This window comes from Leptonychotes weddellii, chromosome 14 (assembly GCF_054177405.1).
Source record: "Leptonychotes weddellii isolate Sample4059 chromosome 14, ASM5417740v2, whole genome shotgun sequence".
Taxonomy (NCBI): Eukaryota; Metazoa; Chordata; class Mammalia; order Carnivora; family Phocidae; genus Leptonychotes; species Leptonychotes weddellii.
Window position 1 is genome coordinate 26669007 of NC_138382.1, and position 14751 is coordinate 26683757.

The 14751-nt window shown below is 40.2% G+C and overlaps 1 protein-coding gene across 3 annotated transcripts in view; it reads left to right on the plus strand.

Annotated features, from left to right (window-relative positions):
- Positions 1 to 14751, plus strand: part of GLDC (glycine decarboxylase) — a 96338-nt gene that overhangs the window by 33660 nt on the left and 47927 nt on the right. For all 3 annotated transcript variants that reach the window (XR_014139978.1, XM_081802965.1, XM_081802964.1), the window contains exons 5-11: positions 1460 to 1537; positions 2552 to 2699; positions 3206 to 3402; positions 5346 to 5442; positions 10402 to 10507; positions 12127 to 12266; positions 12805 to 12885. Coding sequence is in view for 2 of the 3 variants with exons in the window: in XM_081802965.1 (XP_081659091.1) it covers positions 1460 to 1537; positions 2552 to 2699; positions 3206 to 3402; positions 5346 to 5442; positions 10402 to 10507; positions 12127 to 12266; positions 12805 to 12885 (847 nt within the window). In the remaining variant the exon portion in view is untranslated. The remainder of the gene's footprint in view (positions 1 to 1459; positions 1538 to 2551; positions 2700 to 3205; positions 3403 to 5345; positions 5443 to 10401; positions 10508 to 12126; positions 12267 to 12804; positions 12886 to 14751) is intronic.

Sequence of the window (14751 nt, forward strand, 5' to 3'; positions counted from 1 at the left end):
GTTCCTCTTTCTCCACATGCTTGCCAAGACCTGTTTTTTCCTGTGTTGTTGATTTTAGCCATTCTGACAGGTGTGAGATAATATCTTTTTACAGTTTTGATTTGTATTTCCCTGATGATGAGTGATGTTGAGCATCTTTTCATGTGTCTGTTGGCCACCTGGATGTCTTCTTTGGAAAAATATCTATTCATGTCTTCTGCCCATTTTTTAACTGGAATATTTGCTTTTGGGGTGTTGAGTTTTATAAGTTCTTTATATATTTTGGATGCTAACCCTTTATCAGAGCATTTGCAAATGTCTTCTCCCATTCAGTAGATTGCCTTTTAGTTTTGTTGATTGTTTCCTTAGCTGTGCAGAGGCTTTTTATCTTGATGAAGTTCCAGCAGGTCATTTTTGCTTTTGTTTCCCTTGCCTCAGTTGACATATCTAGTAAGAAGTTGCTTTGGCCAATGTCAGAGAGGTTACTGCCTGTGTTCTTCTCTAGGATTTTTGTGGTTTCATGTCTCATATTTAGGCCTGTCATCCATTCCGAACTTATTTTTGTGTATGGTGTAAAAAAGTGGTCCAGTTTCATTCTTATACATGTTGCTGTCCAATGTGAAAGGGAAAGGTTTTTATTTTTTTATTTTTTATTTTATTTTATTTTTTTTATTTTTTTAAGGATTTTATTTATTTATTTGAGAGAGAGAGAGAGAGAGTGAGAGAGAGAGAGAGCATGAGGGGGTGAGGGTCAGAGGGAGAAGAAGACTCCCCACTGAGCAGGGAGCCCAATGTGGGACTCGATCCCAGGACTCCAGGATCATGACCTGAGCCGAAGGCCGTCGCTTAACCAACTGAGCCACCCAGGCACCCTATTTTTTAATTTTTTTAAGATTTTCTTTATTTGAGAGACAGAGGGAGAGAGCATGAGCAAGGTGAGGGACAGAGGGAGAAGGAGAAGTAGACTCCCCACTGAGCAGAGAGCCCAGCTGTGGGGCTTGATCCCAGGACTCTGGGATCATGACCTGAACCGAAGGCAGCCTCTGAAAGGGAAAGGTTTTTAAAGGGGGTGTCAAGGAAGTCATAAACAAACAAAAAAGGGATTATTTAGAGCAAGGTCACTTTCCTTTGGGGGACAAAAAGAGTCTTATTAGGTGAATTACCTCATTGGTGCTTACCAGGAAATTCTAGACTGACCAGTTAAGATTATATTACTGGGGAAGGTTGAAACTATAATCAGGTATGTATGAAGCCCCAGTTTGGTGACATGAACCTAGCACAAGTGACTCCATTTTGGGCCTATGGTTTTCTTTTCAAGAACGGAAATTGGATTTCAGTAGAATTCTGATCAGTAGAATTAAGGACTCATTTTTTACATTGTGCTCAGAGTTTCCCTAAGTACCACCTTTGCTTTTCATTCTTAGAAGATACTTTGATTTCTTTAATGTTCATGTTTGAATGTGATTTTCCTTTTCAACAGGCACAACAAGAGGAAGAGATTTTTTGTTGACCCGCGTTGCCACCCACAGACAATAGCTGTCGTCCAGACTCGAGCCAAGTAATTAATTTCATTCATATTTTGAACTCAGGGATAATATATATCATGCTCATCACCGTTGCTTCTCTCTCTTACTTCCAAACTGATTGGAGGTGAACCTGGTTTAAATTGAGGTTGTTCAGTTTCGCTTTCCTTCCCACTTTCTTCCTGAGATCTTGCCTAGTAAGTAAAATGTGTCAGAATTGAGAGAACACAGAAGTGGCCTTAGTTGCCTTTGCTTTATATTGAGTAACCATGTTGTTTGTTTGTTTGTTTGTTTTAATTAAAAATATTAAAATAATTTCAGCAATGTTTTGGAAGGCTTGAGAAGTAGAGGGAAAAAATGGAATTCTCACACAGTTGTTAGAGTTTAGTGTGTGCAACTGCAAACATAGTTTATAAAGGATCCATATAAAGCCTAGGTGTGGTATGATATAGACGAAAGCAAGCGTACTGTATTTGTTTAGTGCTGTAATCAGATAAAAACAGCACAGCTATCACCTGCCGGTGTGTCTGTTTGCTCTCTTCTTGTAAGAACGGAGCAATATTCCCCAACCCCATACCACCATCCCTTCAGAAGGGGTGTTCTCACATAGAATTGGAACTGGGTGGTTAAGAAAGGTCTTTCTCTTTGTCTTATTGATGGTTTTCCATTCACCTAAAACTGATCTCAGGTGAAAGTGGTGACTGCTCTGTAGTTGCAGGAGTTGGTTCTTTAGTCCTAGGAAGCCATGTTCCTGACCTTCTCAGGAGCAGGTTCTGGCAAGAAAGGGGGGAATGGGTGTGGTAAGCGTGGAAGAGAGAAACAGAAGCCAAGCTGTTGGAAGCACTCAAGATGGTGTGAAGTTCTGTTACCAATGAAAGGTCAGGTGTGAGATGGATGTGTGTGTGTGTGTGTCAGGATGAGGTGGGGGTGGGGGGCAATGAGGAAGGACACTGAATATGGGCACTCTATCACTGAAAATAAATTGTAAGGGGTTTTATTTTCTCTTGAAAACCAAAAGCATGATTGCTCTTTGTCTTCTGTCTTTCCAGATACAATGGTGTTCTCATTGAGCTGAAATTACCCCATAAAATGGACTTCAGTGGAAACGATGTTAGTGGAGTGCTCTTCCAGTACCCAGACACCGAGGGGAAGGTGGAAGACTTCACAGAGCTTGTGGAGAGGGCCCATCAGACTGGGGTAGGCAAATCTCTCCTTGTGGGGGTCCATGGAGGTATGTCCCAACTTTGAATTACGATTTTTTGATGCATCTTAGTTTCTATAACTGTATCACCTAGAATGGTAAAACACTCTCCTTCCTGCCTCCTTTTCTCAAGTTTATTTTGTTCATTAATTTCTGGCGCATAGTAAGCACTCAGTAATTTTTTAAAAAAAGATTTTAATTTATTTGAGAGAGAGAGAAAGAGCCTGAGCAGGGGGAGGGGCAGAAAGAGAGGGATTAAATAGGCCCCCTGCTGAGTGGGGAGCTTGATGTGGGGCTTGATCCCAGGGCCCTGAGATCATGACCTGAGCCACCCAGGTGCCCCTCAGTAAATATTTTTGAATGAATCAGTGAGTAAATGGAATTCACAGGGTATGAAACAACCCTGTCTGTCTGCTTATATTGCAGATAATTTGCTATTCTCTCACTGCTCCCCGGGTGAAGGTGACAACTACCACCACTTTCTCTCTTGTGTCCTTTCTAGAGCCTGGCCTGCTGTGCTACCGACCTTTTAGCTCTGTGTATCTTGAGGCCTCCTGGAGAATTTGGGGTAGACATTGCCCTAGGCAGCTCACAGCGATTTGGAGTGCCACTGGGCTATGGCGGACCACATGCAGCCTTTTTTGCTGTTAGAGAAAGCTTGGTGAGGATGATGCCCGGGAGAATGGTGGGGGTAACAAGGTAATGAAGCTCATGTTTCTCCCCTTTGATTGTGTTATTATTTTCCCTGTTTCTTCTGATTACAAAAGTTGTTGATTTCTCTCTGAATTTAACTGGGCCATGCACAATAATTTACAACATACTTGTATTCAAGTCACATAAGTGAATTTAATTAGGTTGACAAAAGCATTGAAAGACTGGACATTTTAGGTGGTTTTATATCTCACCACTTTCATTCTCAAATGCATTGTCATGCCACACAGTTAGGTAAAAGACAAGCACAGTGAGAGATTACCATGTACACATTGTAATCCACATTATTTCCTAGAGGCCTGCTACTTGTTTGTTCTAGTAATTTCTAAATGTACTTTCTCAAGTGCTTCTCATTGATACACCTCCTCAGATTAAGAATTTAGATGAATGTCATGATTATTACTGGGGAAATTTAGCATGCCCTTTTAGACCTTTCAAAGAAGTTAGACTTACTAGCCCAAGTGAATAGTCTATATTAGTGAATAATTTGAATCTTTGAAATGCAACTTATCACATAATAGCAAGAGGCACCTCGCTTTTTAGTGTAAAAATAAGTTTCTTCAAGTATTCTTACATTTGTTTCTTTCAGTGATGTATCTTCACCAGGTAAGATGAGGCAGAAAGTTTTCTAATTAAAAAGAATTTAATATATTAATTATTGTCTGCTGATTTTTCTTTAAAGATTTTATTTATTTATTTATTTGTCAGAGAGAGAGCACAAGTTGGGGAGAGGCAGGCTCCCTGCTCAGCAGGGAGCCTAATGTGGGGCTCCATCCCATGCATGACCTGAGTCAAAGGCAGATCCTTAACCGACTGATATACCCAGGTGCCCCTTTCTGCTGATTTTTATATTGAACTTCTTATCTTGCTGAAAAAATGGACCCAGAGTTTGATGAAATAAAGGATAAGACTGTTGAATCTTTTCTTTTTTTTAATTTTTAAATTTTTTAATTAATTTATTTTTAAGATTTATTTATTTATTTGTCAGAGAGAGTGAGTGAGCACAAGCAGGGGGAGTGGCAGGCAGAGGGAGAAGCAGGCTCTCCACTGAGCAAGGAGCCTGACTCAGGGCTCGATCCCAGGACTCTGGGATCATGACTGAGCCGAAGGCAGAGGCTTAACGACTGAGCCACCCAAGTGTCCCCAAATTCTTTTTTTGTTTTTTAAAGATTTATTTATTTGAGAGAGAGAGAGCACGAGTGGGAGGGACAGAAGGAGAGGGAGAGAGAATCTCAAGCAGACTCCCACTCTGAGTGAGGAGCCCTACTCAGGGCTTGATCCCACGACCCTAAGATCATGACCTGAGCTAAAACCAGGAGTCTGTTGCTTAACCCACTGCACCACCCAGGGCCCCCTATCCAAATTCTCAATTGTATTAGGAAAGAAGGAAAATTTTTCTTAGAGACAAGTGGTAAGATTATTAACCTTCTTTTTTTAAGTTCTTAAATTCCAGTTAACATACAGTGCAATACTAATTTCAGGTGTACAATTTATTGATTCAACACATTCTTTTTCTTTGTAGCAGTACAGTTGCTTTAGATTCCAGGGCAGAAGTTGACTCCTTTGTCAGATATTTCCCTTTTTTCTGTGTCTGCCAAGATGCTCACAGTGAAATTTAATCTTCCCTAAGTTTAATTTTAAATTGAATCCTCATTCACCATCATTATATTAGTCTGGGTAATTCCAGGGAAGTTTCCTTTCAAGGTTGCTGGTCTTACTGTGTATATCTCGGTTCTTCCCTCAAAGTATATACTAAAAATTAGTAGTCCTATTTAGAACAGGATGGCTTAAGAATTGTTTCTTTATGGCCTTGCAGCCAAATATATTTTCTGGGTTCCCTTCAATCTGGGAAGGAAAGAAACAGGTCCCTTTGTGACCACCCTTGGTGCTATGATCATATATGTTAACTAGATGTTTTATTCTTGGGCCAGAGATGCCACTGGGAAAGAAGTGTACCGTCTTGCTCTTCAAACCAGGGAACAGCACATCCGGAGAGACAAGGCTACTAGCAACATCTGTACAGCTCAGGTAGGTCACATGCCTGCTCTGCCCACTAAACCCTTTATAATCTACAGAAATGAGCTGCTCATGCATTCACTCGATTGTTAATTCATTCGTTCACCACCTACTGACCAGTGTGTACATCAGAAGTGGTGTGATCTTATTGATAGAGAAGCCCTGTGGTCTTGTCAGAACCAAAATACGATGCATTTTCCTGGAGCTCTGTGTATGGATATACTGCATACATCAGTGTTTCTAGCATTTTTGGCCATCGGGCCAGGTCCATTATGGGTGGTGGGTGATTGGGTACCTTCTCTTAAGGTTGAAATGGAAGCCCTCTAGGAATGTGGTGAGGGAGGCAATGTGACTGTGCTTGAGGGGGTGACCAAGATTGACCCGTTGGTGGTGGTTGTGGGGTACTCTTACTGGGGACTCAGGACAGGCATTCGTGAAAGGATGGACTAAAAGAGGAGGAGCTTCCTAAGTTCCTGACGATTCTGGAAGTTGCCCAGGGCTCAGGTCAGAGGAAGGAGTGTTTGAGACCAAGTTTCTAGGCTTAGGTGGAGGACTCTTCCTGAGCATCCAATCCATTCTAGGTCCATCTTCTCCATTCAGGGTAAGAGAAAGAGATCTTACCAACACCTCAGTGGGCAATACGGTGCTTTTTTTCTCTCAGGGCACTGGTTCAAAGCACCACCACCAGGTTTTAGACTCTCCAGGGGCAGTAGATGATAAGGTCTTCTTATATTTGGTTCTCTAGCCGGTGGTCTTTGGACTAGTTTCCTCAGTAGGTTTTCTTGTCTTATTTGTTGCCTCAAAAAGGTGGCTGCTTCTTTTTAGCCAAGAGCTCTTCTTTCATCACAGGAAGGAGCCAGCTGTCAAGAGCTTTTCCTCTGTTGACAGCAAATTGAACTTTACATGATGCTATTACTTTCCATAGTTTACCCTTCATTTGTTGAATTCCCTGCTTATATATTTCTCCTTCCTGTGCAGCTGATTGCTCCTGTCTTGCTCTTTCTGCTCATGTTCTTCCAAAAGGTGCCTGTCTGGTTATAAATGCATTAAGGGGTTTTCTGCTTCAATGTTTGAAATTAATTTTACAGGTGAATTTGGGCTGAACAAAGGCCTCTTTTTCAGCAATAATTAAAGTGATGTTTGCCTTGGAAATAGCGCAACTCTGTCTTTTGATTTTTTTTTTTAAAGATTTATTTATTTATCTTAGAGAAAGAGTGAGGGAGGCGAAGGGGCAGAGGGAGACAAGAGAGAGAATCCCAAGCAGATTCCACGCTGGGTGTGGAACCCGATGTGGTGCTCAATCCCAGGACCCTGAGATCATGATCTGAGCTGAAAGAAGAGTCAGACGCTTAACTGACTGCGCCACCCAGGTGCCCCTGTCTTCTCTGATTTTTATCTTCTTATTCTGGAGAACTTCCAGCTATCCATTGTCTATTTCATTTCATGAGTTTCTTTTCATAATTGGTTGCATAAAGCAGTTGCTCATAACTCCAGGGTCATTGTCTATAAGCATACAATTAATCTTTTTTTTTTTTGCAATTAATCTTTTTTGTTAGGAGATGACTGATATCTTTTGAGATGCTCCTTGAGCACTATATGCCTTTAACTCCAGCCTCCTGCTTCTTTAGCCACTGCTCTGTGTTCTCATGGCTGCCCCTTTTCTCTTGAGCATAATAGGCTCCACAATCGAGTTTTAGTTTTGCATTGTTGGTGGTACAAAGCTCTCTGAAAGTGTGTTATTGAATTCTTTTTTAAAATTCTTTCTATAAACTTGTGATATTTCACAGATATCTGAACTTGCATCACGTCCTGTTCTTTATGTTTTCTTATTTCTTGGGTTCTACCACCACAAGCAATTTTTTCATTAGCTTTCTCTGAAGTCAGTTGTGTTGAGGTGTAATCTGCATTTCATTTACTCTTCAGTGAGCTATAACTCCCCATAAAATTTGCTCATTTAAAGTATACAGTTCAGTGGTTTTTAGTATTTTTGTGAAGTTGTGCAACCATCACTAGCATTTCATTTCTGAACATTCTCATCACCCCAAAAGGAAACCTGTTCCCATGAAGCAATCACTCCCCATCCTTCTGCCCTCCCTGCAGCCCCTGGGAGCCACTAATCTACTTTCTTCCTATATGTATTTGCTATTCTGGACATTCATACAAATGGGATTTTACAATATATGGCCTTTTGTGCCTGGCTTCTTTCACTTAGCATACTGATTTCAAGGTTTATCCATATTGTGGTATGAATCAGTACTTCCTTTTTTTTATGGCTGTGTATTATCCCATTGTATGGACATACCACATTTTGTTTATCCATTCATCAAGTGATGGATATTTGGGTTGTTTCCACTTTAAGTATTTTGAATAAAGCTGCTATGCACATTCATGTACAAGATTTTATGGGGTCATATGTTTTCAGTTCTCTTAGGTATATACCCAGAAGTAGAATTACTAGGCCATATTAGTAACCTAAATTGAACGTTCTGAAGAACTTCAGACTGTATTCCAAAGGGGCTTCATCATTTTGTATTCCCTCTACCAGTGTTTGAGGGTTGTAATTTCTCCACATTTTCACCGGTGCTTGTTATTGCCTGTCTTTTCAGTTATAGCCATCCTAGCGAGTGTGAACTGATATCTCATTGTGGTTTTAGTATGCATTTCCCTTATAACTAATGATTTCGAGCAACTTTTAATCATGAGCTTTTGATTACTCTTATTTTTTATTACTTTATTTGTATACTAATTATATTAAGTTTGTCCAAGTTATCCAGGAAATTTGAATTTTCTTGGTCTTCATTTCTCTGAACTTCCTTTGGAGTTCTAATTCCTTTCTGATATTTCTAAAAATGATTCTATACTTGTCATCAGTTTGTTGGCCAGTCACTTGATACAGTCTCCTCTTTGTGGAAAAGAATCATCTCTACATTAAAAAGGGATATGAACCAACTTATACAGGGTTGTTGTGATAAGAGGATTCCAGAGGATTCTGTGAATATCAGGCCTGAGTTTCTATTCCCCAGCAGTAGTCATAAGCATTTGGATACACAGTGTCATGTATTGTTTGACTTGCCCTCTCCATAGCTGGAATGTGTTGTAATGCTTCTGTATTTATTTCTAATTGTTATACAGAGTCCACAAAGCTTCTATACTCTCTTGGGGAATTTTGGTCCAAGAAAGTCTACTTCTGTGTTCTTAGATGTCTTCTTCTGCTTCTTCTTTTTTTAGAGAGGGAAAGAGAGGAGAGGGAGAAAAGGAATCTTAAGCAGGCTCTGTGCTCAGGGCGTAGCCCGACTCGGGGCTTGATCTCAAAATCCTGAGATCATGACCTGAGCCAAAATCAAGAGTCAGATGCTTAACTGACTGAGCCACCCAGGTGCCCCAGATTTCTTCCTTTCCTCTGCATTTTCTTTGACTGTTGGCTTCACTTTCTGGCATCTTTTTTTTTTTGTCAGAGAGAGAGTGAGAGAGAGAGAGCACAAATAGAGGGAGCAGCAAGACAGAGGGAGAAGCAGGCTCCCTGCTGAGCAAGGAGCCCAATGTGGGATTCATTCCCAGGACCCTGGGAACATGACCTGAGCCGAAGGCAGATGCTTAACTGACTGAGCCACCCAGGCATCCCTTTCTGGCATCTTTTGAGAACTGTTTCTTGTTTTGCAGTGGTCCCATGGCTGAGAAAATGTGTACTGAACAAAATAGATCCAATATTGAATATCAGCCAACTTAAAAGCATTGTGTTTCTCAGGTGCCTTTCCCACTCTGTGGTGATTGGCTGTGAAGATGACCACATTAGGAGAAAATTCACACTAGTGGGACTGAAAACTTCAGAGTTTATGGTGCTGGACCAGTAAAATGGGAGTGGCAGTGGGAGAACGGAATAGGCTGGGCAGGGTAGGAATCTGAGACCTGAGTTGGGACCAGTTTCCTGGGAGGTAGGGATGATACTGCATGGTTAGAAGATTGCTTATTGGCAGGATCTAGGGTGATAAAGCAAATGAGAGATGGGACCAAGAGGAAGAGAAGCATGAGGTGGGCCTCCATCATTTTTTGCCACGTTGTCACTCGTTTTAGTATCTTATCCTAGCTATCTTCTTTTATCTTCTTCCCTGACTCAACATGCCATCACAGTGGGTCCTTTTCTTGTTCCCCATGCAGGACTTCCTCACTGAAGCATTGCTGTCTGTGCCCCTTATCTCTGAGAGATTCCAGTGCCATTCCTTTCTATTTTCTGTCACACAAAAACACATGCTTCCCTGTAAATGTTCTTGTGAAACCTCAATCCCGAAACCTCAAGGGACATATCTTTACCTGAGAAAGTGACCTTGCTGTAAACAGGGAATAGCCAATAGGTGCTGATATTCTCTAATACATGTCCTGCCAATTCATTTTGGTTTTATTGCCCTGTGTCCTGCATTTTCATTTTTGGTAGTCCTTTCCCACACAATATTCATTCATCCATTGGTTGGCTGAAATTCAGCTTCTAGGGCTTTATTTAAGTTCTCAGTATAGTTGTGTTCCCTGAGTTCTTGTGTATTTGTAAATTGTTTGTTGCTTTTATCCTTGAATTGTTTGATTGATATAAAATTCTTGGATCTCACTTCTTTTCCCCTGACACCTTTATTACTCCGCTGTCTTCCTACATGAAATACTGCTCCTCGATGTTTAATGACAGCCCCATCTTCCCCCTTATGGGTGACATGATTATATTACATGGATGAAAGTCCTCCTTTATAGTGATCAAATCTGAAAGTTTAGTATCATGACTCCAGGGTGTCTTGGATACTGTGTTTGCCCCTGAGATAGGCAGGTTATAAATCATCCCCCACTATCATAGAGAAAGCAGGAAATCTGATCACTTTTTTTGTCCCTGTTTTCAGTTGTGGCATTTCAAGTCAAAATAATACTCCTTCCCACTAACTGTCTTCATCGCATTGTTGAACATGATTCCTTAAATGTTCTTTGTTGTTTTAGGCTCTCTTGGCAAACATGGCTGCCATGTTTGCAATCTACCATGGTTCCCATGGGCTGGAGCATATCGCTAGGAGGGTACATAATGCCACTTTGATTTTGTCTGAAGGTGAGTCACTTCATAACAAGATTGATAAACCTGAGTAAGTAAAATAGAAAACTCAGTGTATGTCCAATACTGTATACAAAATTGAAAGTCAAATAAGAAAATATTTCGCCATTTCTGATAGACTGAGTGTTAAAATTTTTAATATGGAGATCTCTTACTTGCTCCCCAGCTCCATAAACAAGAGGGATGATCACTCAGAGAAAAATGGGCAAAGGACATTAAGTGTAATTTTATTTTTTTATTTTTTTAAGATTTATTTATTTTATTTTAGAGAGAGAGAACCAGGGGGAGGGGCAGACAGAGAGGGAGAGAGAGTCTTAAAGCACAGAGCCTGACACAGAGCTCAATCTCACAACCCTGAGATCACAACCTGAGCTGAAACAGAGTCAGAAGCTTAACCGACTACGTCCCCCAGGTGCCTGAGTGTAATTTTAAAAGAAGTAAATATACAAATAAATGGCCAGTAAACATAAAATTTTAACCTTACTATTAAGGAAATGTAAATTGAAACAATAGTGTTTTTCCCATTACATTGGTAAAGATTAAAAAGAATGCTGATGTTGGTATAAATTTTTTTTAAAGATTTTTTTCTATTTATTAGAAAGAAAGAGGGAGAACTCAGACGGAGAGTAAGAGGGAGAAGCAGACTCCCTGCTGAGCAGATAGCCAGATGTGGGACTCGATCCCAGGACCCTAAGATCATGACCTGAGCTGAAGGTAGACACTCAACTGACCGAGCCACCCAGGCGCCCATGTTGGTATAACTTTCATGAGGGCATGTAAGCAGTACATATCAAAAGCTTTTAAAATGCGCCGACAGTTTGAATCAAAAATTCTACTTCTAGAAATGTATCTAAAGGAAATAATCACCTAAGGATGTAAAGGGTATCCATTGAAACATTGTTTATAATACCACAATCTTAGAAACAGCCTAAATGTTCAATAATAAGTGATTAAATTATTTTACATGCATATATTTGAATATTATACCACCATTAAAAATAATGACATGGATATCGATCTGTAGAAAAGCAAAATGTTCTTTATGTATTACAAATTTTTTAAAGTGTAAAGAAATATGTGATATCTCTCTCTTTCTCTCTCTCTCACACACACACACACACACACACCCCAATTCTAGAGTAATATACACTAAATTGTAACCAGTGATTATTTCTGTATGGTGATTATGGTGATTTTTCTTTTTTTATATGTATTTATTTCATAATATTCTATAGCATAGTGACAAACTTTTAATTTCTTTAAAAAAAAAAAAAGCAGCTATCAAAACACTGGCTAAAATCAGGAACAGACTATAGTTAAAATTTACCTCTTGGGGCCCCTGGATGGCTCAATCAGTTAAGCATCCTACTCTTGATTTCAGCTCAGGTCATGATCTCAGGATCCTGCAATTGAGCCCTGCGTTGGGCTCTGCGCTCAGCGCAGTCTGCTGGTCCCTCCCTCTACCCGCTCTTGTGCTCTTCCTAAAATAAGTAAGTAAATAAATAAAATCTTAAAAAAAAAGAAAAAGAGTTTACCTCTTTACTTCTCTGTGAAAGGTCAGGGGCCGCAGGGCAGATTTCTGTGTTAGGGACTCGTGGCTTTCCTATCTTGTCTAGGTCTCAAGCGAGCAGGGCATCAACTCCAGCATGACTTGTTCTTTGACACTTTGAAGATTCAGTGTGGCTGCTCAGTGAAGGAGGTCTTGGACAGGGCCACTCAGCGGCAAATCAATTTTCGGCTCTTTGAGGATGGCACAGTAAGTAAAACTTTTCCACTTTTTAAACTACTTTAAAGTTTCCTGACTTTTCTTAGTAAAAATTTTCTTCTTAAAAAAATCAGTATTGGAATTTGGAATGTTTTTTAAACAATTTTCATTTCCCGCTTGGAACATTGTGACTTTCAAATAAAGGATAATTCATTCTTAGCTTTACTTAAGACTTTGTGTTTTCATGTATGGGACTCTTAGGCACATATTTTGCTCATAATACCCTTCACAATATGACTGTTGAAGGTAAAGACTATGATAAGTGATATAATAAATTAAGGTTAAGTATATCTGGTGACCTACCAGACCCACCAGACTGTTGGAGTCCAGAAGTGGCTCCTAAAACTCTAAACTTTGTAAAGTCTCAGACTCATCTAGTCCATGGGCCAACTTGGATACAAGGGCACCCAGATATTTTGGCATAACTGGGGGTCTTATCCAGCACCTTCCTCCCTTTGACTTCTCTTGGGGTTTCTTCACTGGTCTTGATGTTGGGCTGATGTTTTCCCTTTCATTTTCATTTCTGTAGCTTGGGATTTCTCTTGATGAAACAGTCAATGAAAAAGATCTGGATGACTTGTTGTGGATCTTTGGCTGTGAATCATCTGCAGTAAGTAAATTGAGAAGATGCATTTCTCATAATGACTGTTTGAGGTGTTGTCAAAGATGACTTTCCCTCTTGTGGCTCCAAGTGTGACACTGGGTGGCCTGCTGTTAAAATTATGCCACTGACCATCCCTGATAGCTGGTGGTCACTGCTGTGGGCCCTAGCTAGGACCTTACAGCCAGGCTATGTGGGAGGATTGTTAATGGTGTTTAATTAAAACTATCACTAACATGGAGAACCGTGACATTGGTGTCTTGGTTATGTCAGTTCTGGGAAAATACTTATTTATTGAACACCTAATATGTGGCAGGTACTATGTTAGGCCCTGAGGATGGTGGTGAATTAGACATGATTCCTGCCCCGACAGAGCTTATAGTCTAATGGGGACTCAGACATGCACAAGATTAAAATCCAGGTGATATCTTATGCTGGGTGTTGTCTGAAGATGCTCTGTGAGCACAGAGGAGGAGCTTCTCACCAAGACTTAGAGAAATTGTCCTAAGCTGAGTTCTGAATGATGAGTAGGAGTTATCCAATCTAAGATGGCACAATTGAAGAACTAGGAGAATGGGGCCAGAGGTGTTCCAGACACTGGGAAAAGCAACAATAAAGGCTTAGAGGAGAAAGATTACAATGTGAACTTGGGGCAGTTCAGTGTGACTGAGTTGGTTTCTAAAGCAACGAATTAGCAGGGCCATGTGAGAGGAAAGGTTATAGTTCTGTGGAATGAAGATGACAGAGAAGCAGTCAGTAGCTACCTAAACCTGTGGCAAGATGTTAATCACAACACTCTATGGGGCCTGGTGCACAGGAAGCACTCAGTAAATACTGTTGAATGAATCAATGGAAGGAAACGTTTCCCATACAGGTAGAAATAGGTTCCAGAGTGCTGACCGTGTGCTGAACGGTGCCATCCTGGTCGTCTATGTACTCTTTAAGAAGAGGACTTCAGTACCAGATAACAGTTGTAAATCATCAAAGAGATATCACACTGTTCTTTTTTAAGCCTTAATAAATAGGAGTGAATAAGCCATCTTCTCTCTAGAACTCTGCATTAAATTTAACCACAGGTTCCATGCATTTAAGGAATATTTATGGAGCACCCACTGAGGGCTCTAGATGGCTGTACTATCATGAGGAACAAGCCATGCATTTATATATTCTGGATATTAAACCCTTATCAGATATGATATGCAACATTTTTTCCCATTCTGTGGGTTGTCTCAGTGCTTGATAGTGTCCTTTGATATGCAAAAGTTTTTAAATTTTAATTGAAGTCCACTTTATTTACTTTTTCTTTTGTTACTCATGCTTTTGGTGTCATATTTGAGAAACAAAATCCAAATCCAAGATTGTGCAGATTTGTGTCTGTTTTCTTCTAAGAGTTTTATACTTTTGGCTTTTAAATTTAGGTCCTTAGTTCACTTTGAGTTAGTTTTTGTATATGGTATAAGGTAAGGGTTTGACTTCATTCTTTTACATCTGGATATCCACTTTTCTCAGCAATTGTTTGTTGAAGGGATTATCCTTTTGCCCACTGAATGGTCTTGGCACATGTATTTTATTAGAATTGTTCTCACAGATAAAAGCACTGTCAAGTAAGAATACTTACTTGAGTGTTGTCATCATAACTGGTTTTTTAAAATATTTATTTATTCAAGAGAGAGAGAGCAATCACATGCATGGAGTTGGGAGTCAGAGGAGAGGGAAAGAGAGAATCTCAAGCAGCCTCCCCGCTGAGTGTGGAGCCAGAAGCAGGGCTCAATCCCACGGCCCTGAGCCAAAATCAAGAGTTGGATGCTTAACTGACTGAGCCACCCAGGCGCCCCCATCATAACTTTTTTGATAGCCCTTTAAAATAACTTAATG